The sequence below is a fragment of the Dermacentor variabilis genome, chromosome 7 (genome assembly GCF_050947875.1).
Source record: "Dermacentor variabilis isolate Ectoservices chromosome 7, ASM5094787v1, whole genome shotgun sequence".
Classification (NCBI taxonomy): Eukaryota; Metazoa; Arthropoda; class Arachnida; order Ixodida; family Ixodidae; genus Dermacentor; species Dermacentor variabilis.
The window spans coordinates 146,400,250-146,410,513 of NC_134574.1; the positions used below are offsets into that span (position 1 = coordinate 146,400,250).

Here is a 10,264-nt window from a genome sequence, read left to right on the forward strand (position 1 = left end):
ACAATACCTCCGCCTACGACGCCCATCAAATAAAGGTGCATGTGCGATGTGATGACGCTGCCGAAAAGGGCGAACACGGCGACGCTGCTGCACAATGCCGGTTCGCAAACTGCATTGCCGAGGCGCTACGCCACTTGAATATTTCGATCGTCAGCACCAGTGAATTCTTCAGAAATACGGGTCTCACACCAGCAGAATTCACCGAGACCAAAAGCCGACATCCCACACCACTACTACTGCACGACTTTTCACCAACAAATAATGAACCCACTGCGGAGTAATCATACGACAGCGGTCGGCGTGCGCCGGAGATTCAACGCGCCACGGCATCACTTGGCGCCACTATCGCGCCTTCTCAAAAGTCCCTAAACGATTCTGTCTCTAGGTACCTAGGATCAGGTCACGTGAGGGGTTTTTGTACGGCATTTAGACGCACGCCTCGTTTAGTCGGTGCGACCAGTGCGACCGTCGTGGTGTGTAGAGGCCGACGAAACTCATACAGCCTCTGTGTTTCGGTTTGTCGGCACGTTCTTGAACCGTAAGTTACCGTCTTTTGTGAAATATTTGCTTGTGCGATAAGCGAGCTGCTTTCCGCGTGCGAGTATAGTAGCTTGTGGCTGATGTGGTAACCGCTGAGCGCTAGCACAGATCATGAGCAATTTGTTGTCGGTGCGTTTGGCAAAGCTGTGGCAAACGATCAGAGCGGAGCAGCAGCTGTAACCCGATTTCGTTATTTAAAACGCATGCTTTTATAACAGCTGCGCTGCTTAGTTGCCGTTAGAATGCCGTCTCATCACTACTCCACAGGATAAACCGCTAAGCATGCCGTTTCAGAATGAACCTCGATTTCGGTAATGAACCCAGGCTGAAGACAGCGCAATCAACAAGTATTCGATCGTGAGGAAGCAAGCGGGAGATAAACTCGGTGCCAGCACGAGACGAAACTCCAAATTATCTCTGAAAGAAGACTCCTCATCGCGCATGCGAGTGTACGTACAATAGCAGCGATCAAAATCCAATCCATGCCACCCCACCCCTTTTTAAGTTTGGCCACGTGAGCCCGGCATGGCGTTTGCAACGTTCAGCCACGAGCTTTCGCACGCCTCGAGGCACAAAGTGAACACGTTCGCGTAGGAGGAAGCTTGCCGCGGATGCATGTTGCACGCGTCGGCGAAAGCGCGCCACTCTACACCATCGGCGAGTGATTCACGATGCCGGAAGTCTGCCGCTGCCTTATGCTATCAGATATTTCGCCTTTTCGCTGCCGACAACGAGAGAGAGCTACGTTGATCCGAGCTGTTGCCAAGTTTAGGAACATTTGAAAAAATGTTGGCGGTTTGGCTGCAAGTGGTCGGCGCGTCTTAACATAGAGACGTGTATTTTTCCACGCCAGATACCTAGCTTGCGCTTCTTTGACTGAATGTGTTAGGTGAAATGATATCCCGATTTTGGATAGTAGCATATAGTTAAGTGGATAGTATATATATATTCAGGAAATGGTTAGATGAGCAAATGGCCACGTCCAAAGATGTGCATTCAGAGGAATAATTTTCCATCGTGGCGTACACGCAGTCTGGAATGACTAAATTTTAGAAGTCCGTTGCATCAAAATAAATGTGGGAATTGTATTGTTTAACATGACACCGACCATCAATGTTGCGACTTTTCTTTCAAATATTTTAATTCGTTGCGAACAGCTCAGAAAGACTGGGGTGGACAGAAAATTGTACTGCCTTTCGTCCAGTTCACAGGAACTGTTGCTCGTGGCTTTAAATTTTGTGGTCTTCCTGTGTGGCCGTAAGCGGTACCCAGAAATCTATTTCAACTACCCTTGAAATGGGCGATTTTGCTTACGATATCCTGAATGGAGGTTTACAGCTTACACATCATGTGACATTCAAAAGGGCACAATAAAGTTGACATGGCTGCCAGTCCAATTGTTATCTGTGCTTCTGTCACCTTTGTGCCGCCTTTCAAAGCATTGATACAAATCGGCTACACAAACGTGAGCCCCTTAACATTGTTACTCATGATGCAAGCCTTCATACCCGACTAATATCGCTGATTGCGAGCCTCTTGCATTGGTATCTCTCCCGCAGGTGAAAGACATGGACATCTTCAAGGGCAAGACGCTAGTACTTAAGGATGGCAGCGAGCACCAGGCAGAGAAGGCTCTCGGCGATGCCAAAGCCGTGGCCCTGTATTTCTCAGCCCATTGGTGCCCGCCGTGCCGCATGTTCACGCCAGTGCTGGCCGAAGCATACAAGGAAATGAAGGACCAGTGCGCGGCAGCTATCGAAGTTGTCTTCATCTCGTCGGACCGCTCCAATGCAGACATGCTGAAATACATGGACGAGAGCCACGGGGCGTGGTACGCCATTAAGTATGGCGACACATTCCAAGAGTGAGTACTCGGCAGGTTTCTTAGGCTGTGGCCAGCAAAATGGGCCCATATTAAGAAGCATAAGCGCCACCTGTGATCGGTAATTGCTGCAGTGATTGTCAATTATAAAGACGACCGGTATAATGATTTGGCACTGCATGCTCACCAACCAAGTTTTGTGCCATCTGCGCTTGGTTGTTGCTATGGCTGGCTAGTTTTTTCCTGCCAATTGTTTGTAATACTCTTGATTGTATTAACCCACACTGCTAAAATTCCTTTATGGACATCGTAGTATCTAAATATCAATCGTTTTGTTGAGTAGCCAGTGCCTAAACATTGGCCAATGGCAAAACAGTAACTGTGTTTGGTTGTTGCTGTGGTGATCATTTGAGTATCATGAAAATAGCTGTGATGAGTAGCCAGTGCCTGAACGCTGGTAAATGAGAAAACAGTTTCGTGTAAAAAGTTTTTTTCTCAATTCACAACGATTGCTGGTGCCCGAATGGCAGCAAATGGAGAAATGCTCCTATGCAATGGAAGGTTTACAAGTACAGCCCAGATTCCCCCATGTACTTAAGCATTACTTAGCATACTTAGGTATCAAAGCTTAAGCTGGGTACTGAGAAGTAGGCACTTGAATTTCTGGTTATTTTTGCAAGTGAAAAGACTTGCCAACTGCGGAATGTTTCAGGATATTTATCTTATGCTTCAATGTGCTCTAAAAAAAGACACTGGGAAATCCGTAACTCCTACCAGGGTCGCTGTTTGGCTTGCATTTTAGTTTCACACTTGCAGTTTGTATTATTATCTAGCCCTAATAATACAGGATGTGGTCAAATCTTGCTCTGTGTCATGACATCACTGTAACATTGACGATGCCGGGTCTGGCATGTCGAGACAACCTTCGCATAATCAAATGAAAGTATTTTTATATGTGCTTCCCAACCTGGATGCTTGCTAAGTTACCTTTATACGTGCAAGAATCATGTAGTAGTGCTTTTACAAATTATAATAATGTGTGTCAGTACTCCTTTTAAAGGTTCTTTTCTTCTATCCTCTTTAACCCGCCAAACATTAAGGGCGCTGAAAACCAAGTATGGCGTCAGCGGTATTCCCACGCTCGTCGTAATCAAGAGGGACGGCACTGTGATAGCTGCCGACGGATGCGCCGACATACAAGCCGAGGGGCCAAGAGCCTTGGTCAAGTGGGCCGGTGCAGCATAGGATCGCCAAGCTTGCCCGCCTCTTCGCACTGTAGGCGTTTGCCTTAGAAGCTAGACCTGCCAGCTCTCTTAACATTTGTGCTTCCAATCTAGCTCTCTGTTAGTTCCTGTTGCAAAAAAAAATATTGTTGTTTTTCTGGGTCGCCAGTTGATTACAGCTTAAAAGTATACACGCTGCTGAGATTTAGTTTTTTTTTATCAGCGTCTGGGTTGTATAGTACACACTGTTAAGGACTCCTTTATCTGTCTGTGCTTTATATTATACATAAGATATATCTTTAATATTACCCTCACATTCTTTTTTACACAGTGTCTATTGCGTTCCCGGTTTAACAAGTAGATGTAGTGCACTTTTGCAAATGCATCGATGTGAATATACATTGCAGCAACTTAGTGCTAGCTGAATGTCATGAATGCATTTTTTGCATGCCTCTCAAGCATTGTGCAGAGCTGCCATGGATATTCAGGGTGTTGTTGTTGCTGGTGATATAAAGGCGGGATTTTCGAAATGGACCGACGGCTGATCAGCATGTGCAATTAATGAAGCCTCTAATGCAGATGAAAAAGATCGACATAACATGCATTTGTGATTGCAGATATGTTTATGTTGAAAAGTTGCAACTGCCGTTCTTCGGATGAACCTGTTATACGTGGCACAGTTGGGAATGGCAGAACTGCATCATCTAAGGGAAATTAATTTTCCTGCTGCGCAGGCATTATCGCTTATTTTTTATAGTCATACTGTCATGGGTTCACGTCATGCATCAAGTCACCCTTTGTGTGATTTTATGTGCAACACGATGCCTCACTGGAACAAATTGCATTGTGTCCGCTGGCCCAGCCAACCGGAGCACACTGAAAGCGATAACCCCAATAGTGGTTGTTCAATGATGAGGTCAGATTTGTGTTGCGCCACTAAAAAAAGGGGTCCTTAAACATCTGCTGTCGGTCTGTTTAAGTACTTACGTGTAGAAGAATGCTGTGGTTAATTTTTTGACAGGCTTTCGTCATGCCTTACTTTTTGTTTCCTTTCGTAAAAGAATATTTTATGTGTTGCGTGCCACTACCCAAGCTAGCCCAAAGATGCTGTTTATATGATATATATATATATATATATATATATATATATATATATACCTTTGTGGTACTATACTATATTCTTTGGGGAATTGTTGATGTATGCCTAACTTTACGACCAGTACCAAACCTGATTTACCCCAAAGAAATTGCTCCCTTAATTTCATCACTTTGATGTGCAACCTTTTTATTTCATTTTTATATTGCATTTTATATAATGTACTTTCACAGGCTAAATAAACTGTCTTTTGCAAACCACTGTATGAGTTACGCGATTTTGAAGACAAGTTTGGCGTCTCTTGAAATTCGGCAATGATTTCCCGCAGTGTATTGGCATTCTGCTAATATGCACAAAGCTTGATTTTGGGTTCTAGCGCGAAGTGAAACACGGACACAGAAAGGAAGCAGACAGGACAAGCGCTAACTCACAACTAAAGTTTTTATTGAAACGAAGAACATATATAAGGGCGATTGCAAAAACCGTAGCATGAGAACATGACAAAGTAAAAAGCATCAGTTAAACATATCAGGGGGTATGGAAGTCAAAGAACAAAAATTATTTCAGATTAGTACACGTATTGCGAAGGTACTCAAATTCGCAATCTAACAGAGACAACGAAGCATGACTGACGCAAGTGTCTCCTAATCTTTTTATGTGGAAAGCCTCGATAATTTCCCGCGTGGTTTGGCATCTATGTCTAGAAAGAATTTTTGTATCTTCAAAGAAAGGATTACAACCACAATAGAAACAATGTGCCGCTAAATGTGATGCGTTAGGGTTGTTTAGTGAATGTTTGTGTTCTTTTAGTCTAATGTTAATGCACCTACCACTCTGTCCAATGTAAGCTTTCCCACACGCGAGTGGAATGTGATAAACTATACCCGTGTTGCAAGGGACTAAGGGGGACACATGTTTAACCCCGCAATCATCTTTTCTTTTTTTGCCTTCCTGTTCAAGTCTCCTATTTATCAAAGGGCACATGCTAGCCAACTTGCGTGGGGCCGAAAAAACGGTATTGACGTCATACCTATTGGCCACATTCTTTAATCCATGGGATAATCTATGTATGTAGGGTACTACAGCAAACTTCGTTTCTTTTTTCTGTTTTTCTTGTTTCTTACCAGGGCTTTTTACCCATTTTACAAGTTTTTCGCAGGTTAATGATAACAAATGCACAGGATAGCTAGCCTTTCCAAGCCTTTCTATCTGTTGTGAAAAACTTTGTTGCATATTGTGTGGACATGACTTAGTAATGGCAGACCTGAGAGTTGAATAAGCTATCCCCTGTTTAACAAGTTTAGAATGGCAAGAAGAAAATTCTAGCAGTGGCTTCTTGGCCCTAGGCGAATAATGCCAACAGACATGCTCATCCTGGAATGTTAAGCAAAGATCTAGAAACTGTAACTTGTTGCCCTGGATAATCTCTAGCGTGAAACCTAGGCCCCCACCACATTCCCTAAAAACTTTTAAAATATCTGTAGCTTTCTTAGTGTAGTTATCGCGAGAACAAAACACCAGATAGTCGTCTACGTATCTAAACGTATGCACCGCCAATTCCTTAAGATTATTTTGCAGTTTTCTATTAACGCGACTTAGATAAATGTCGCTCAAAACTGGCGCAACTTTAGAACCAATACAAACTCCCGATTTTTGTACAAACATAGAACTACCCCATTTTACAACAGTATTCCCTATGTAAAACAACAAAAGTTCTAAAAACGATTCCACGGGCATCCCACAGTCCTGAGTAAACCGGAATTCATCATTGTTGAGAGTCAGCGCTTCTTTAACACTACACATTAGTTCCGATTGCGGAAGCGAATAAAAAAGGTCTTTAACATCAACACTGATCGCCGAGCATTTACCTGGATTATTTTCTGTTAGGAAGGCCACAATTTCTTCCGAATGTCTTATCAGGAAGGGGTCATTAAGACGAACTGAAGACAAAACATTATGCAAAAAAGTTGAGACTGCGTACTGCCACGTTCCTTTTTCAGAAATAATGGCTCTAAAAGGAACTTCCGGCTTATGTGTCTTAGCACTAAAAAATATTTCGAGGTGCAGACCCTTGGAATTGATTTGCTTGAGAAATTTGGTCTGGAGCGCCTCGCGTCAGGAGTTAAACATTCCAAGGGTCTGCACCTCGAAATATTTTTTAGTGCTAAGACACATAAGCCGGAAGTTCCTTTTCGAGCCATTATTTCTGAAAAAGGAACGTGGCAGTACGCAGTCTCAACTTTTTTGCATAATGTTTTGTCTTCAGTTCGTCTTAATGACCCCTTCCTGATAAGACATTCGGAAGAAATTGTGGCCTTCCTAACAGAAAATAATCCAGGTAAATGCTCGGCGATCAGTGTTGATGTTAAAGACCTTTTTTATTCGCTTCCGCAATCGGAACTAATGTGTAGTGTTAAAGAAGCGCTGACTCTCAACAATGATGAATTCCGGTTTACTCAGGACTGTGGGATGCCCGTGGAATCGTTTTTAGAACTTTTGTTGTTTTACATAGGGAATACTGTTGTAAAATGGGGTAGTTCTATGTTTGTACAAAAATCGGGAGTTTGTATTGGTTCTAAAGTTGCGCCAGTTTTGAGCGACATTTATCTAAGTCGCGTTAATAGAAAACTGCAAAATAATCTTAAGGAATTGGCGGTGCATACGTTTAGATACGTAGACGACTATCTGGTGTTTTGTTCTCGCGATAACTACACTAAGAAAGCTACAGATATTTTAAAAGTTTTTAGGGAATGTGGTGGGGGCCTAGGTTTCACGCTAGAGATTATCCAGGGCAACAAGTTACAGTTTCTAGATCTTTGCTTAACATTCCAGGATGAGCATGTCTGTTGGCATTATTCGCCTAGGGCCAAGAAGCCACTGCTAGAATTTTCTTCTTGCCATTCTAAACTTGTTAAACAGGGGATAGCTTATTCAACTCTCAGGTCTGCCATTACTAAGTCATGTCCACACAATATGCAACAAAGTTTTTCACAACAGATAGAAAGGCTTGGAAAGGCTAGCTATCCTGTGCATTTGTTATCATTAACCTGCGAAAAACTTGTAAAATGGGTAAAAAGCCCTGGTAAGAAACAAGAAAAACAGAAAAAAGAAACGAAGTTTGCTGTAGTACCCTACATACATAGATTATCCCATGGATTAAAGAATGTAGCCAATAGGTATGACGTCAATACCGTTTTTTCGGCCCCACGCAAGTTGGCTAGCATGTGCCCTTTGATAAATAGGAGACTTGAACAGGAAGGCAAAAAAAGAAAAGATGATTGCGGGGTTAAACATGTGTCCCCCTTAGTCCCTTGCAACACGGGTATAGTTTATCACATTCCACTCGCGTGTGGGAAAGCTTACATTGGACAGAGTGGTAGGTGCATTAACATTAGACTAAAAGAACACAAACATTCACTAAACAACCCTAACGCATCACATTTAGCGGCACATTGTTTCGATTGTGGTTGTAATCCTTTCTTTGAAAATCCTTTCTTTGAAGATACAAAAATTCTTTCTAGACATAGATGCCAAACCACGCGGGAAATTATCGAGGCTTTCCACATAAAAAGATTAGGAGACACTTGCGTCAGTCATGCTTCGTTGTCTCTGTTAGATTGCGAATTTGAGTACCTTCGCAATACGTGTACTAATCTGAAATAATTTTTGTTCTTTGACTTCCATACCCCCTGATATGTTTAACTGATGCTTTTTACTTTGTCATGTTCTCATGCTACGGTTTTTGCAATCGCCCTTATATATGTTCTTCGTTTCAATAAAAACTTTAGTTGTGAGTTAGCGCTTGTCCTGTCTGCTTCCTTTCTGTGTCCGTGTTTCACTTCGCGCTAGAACCCAAAATCATGTTAACGTACCAACTCGCCCAAATGTCTATCCTTTTGCACAAAGCTTGACAGACTGCATTTTTTGGACTAGTTCTTTTGCATGCCTAGAGCTGAAAAATGTGAAGCAAGCAAAGGTGAATGGCGTAGACAGGTTTAGGACATCCAGATCGTCTTCATCTACTTTGCTTGTGCAGTGTTTTTCCAGTCGGGAACACCAGACTGCATATTCGATTTTGAACTGCTGCAACCCAAGAAGATCTTAAACGCCTTCTGGAATGAACATGTCTTGAAAGTGAAGCTGGACCACTGCCATCTTACCAAGGGTGTGAAAAATAGGAAACGCTTCCTGCGAGCTTATGATGCAGGTTGTCTACTGCACTTTCCTATTCCCCCGATTTTTCCAGGTTTCTGCCTCAATGTTTTTATTAAAAATTTACGGGCACCCCGTGACAATGGGGGTTCGAGCATAAGGGGGGAAAAGATTGTACTTTAGAGCTTGCAAAGTTACTATGCTAGTACATAGTTTTCAATAATTACTACGAGTAAATTGTAAATCAGGTGGGATGCGCCACCATGTTTGGCTGAAATATGTGTTTCGTGGTATCCTAGCCGCCAGGCAAGCCTCCCAGAGCCAGCAAAAGACGCCATTATTTGTGGAAGGAGTAGGTTCATTTGAATACTGTGCCTCCTTCTGGCATGCCGCTAGTCTTGCCACGTGTCCACTTCAGGTACCCATTTTATTTTAGCAGGAAACACCAAGCTTTTATTTTCCAATAAGCTTAGCATTTGAGCAGCATGCAAATTTTTCTTGAAACCCTTTTCGATTACTATAGAACCACAGTCAAAATCTGGCCCTTTTAGTTAGGCACATTGAAAAACTCTAGGCAAGGACAGTTTTTCAGCTTTTGACTATGCCACACACATCTTTGCGCAAAGGTGTCGGTAGTGATTTTTTTTCTCATTGAAATCGATGGCAATTGTCGTTTACGTGTTTCAATGCTCTACAAAGCTGGCAGAATGTGCGCTTCTCCCTTGAGCATGACAGCAACATTTCAGAACCAAAGATGTTTTAAAATAAGACTGCTGAAGTGCACATGTCCCAAAAGTGAAACCTGACCTTTTTTTGCCATAGGTAACAAAAAGTGTTAGAGTATAGTGGAGAACACAAAAAGCACTTTATTCCCACTTCGTGCAGGTTTTAATTTTGCTTCGCAGACTGCTCGACGTGCGCCTTGTGTCACCGGTTTTCGGATGAAACCTTTATACCTTGGCAAATTTTATGGGGATTAGGATCTCAGTATTCAGCTAAAGGTCGTATCTTAGCCAAAAACAACATGATTTTATTTTCTGGTTAGCCTAGTATTTACGAAATCAAAGCAAAAACCCTTGACCTGCGAGCATACTCCAACTGGTAGCCCCAGTTTCTTCCTTTAGGTGAAGTAAGGACAAGTGATGGCTTCAACTCTGCTGGTAAACAGCTCTGGGGGCTGCCATTTCAGAGGTATATTTATATTAAACCTCATTGCCCCAACTGTACTGACCACGAGAATGCAGGAACATCTGCGTGAACTTTCTCATACAGGTCAAAAGAACCTCGGACGTTTTTCAGAGCCCTGTCAATGCCATTCCTGAAAGTTGATGTACGGCATTAAAGGGACACTCAAGGCAAACGTTAAGGCAAGCTAAAGTAATAGATTAGTGTTCGAGAATCTCTAAGGCGTTAATACGATCGCGAATAGAG

The 10,264-nt window shown here is 42.7% G+C and overlaps 1 protein-coding gene across 2 annotated transcripts; it reads left to right on the forward strand.

Moving 5' to 3' along the window:
* Positions 1-426: 426 nt before the first annotated feature.
* LOC142588115 (nucleoredoxin-like protein 2) lies at positions 427-4,942 on the forward strand. Of its 2 annotated transcripts, none has more exons than XM_075699591.1 (3): positions 427-538; positions 2,100-2,404; positions 3,463-4,942. In XM_075699591.1, the coding sequence occupies exons 2-3, from the start codon at positions 2,109-2,111 to the stop codon at positions 3,605-3,607; spliced, it is 441 nt and encodes a 146-aa protein (XP_075555706.1). In that variant the 5' UTR covers positions 427-538; positions 2,100-2,108; the 3' UTR covers positions 3,608-4,942. The 2 variants fall into 2 exon arrangements, with proteins under 2 accessions (XP_075555706.1, XP_075555707.1); XM_075699592.1 differs by lacking the exon at positions 427-538 and adding an exon at positions 845-989.
* The last annotated feature ends 5,322 nt before the right edge of the window (positions 4,943-10,264 follow it).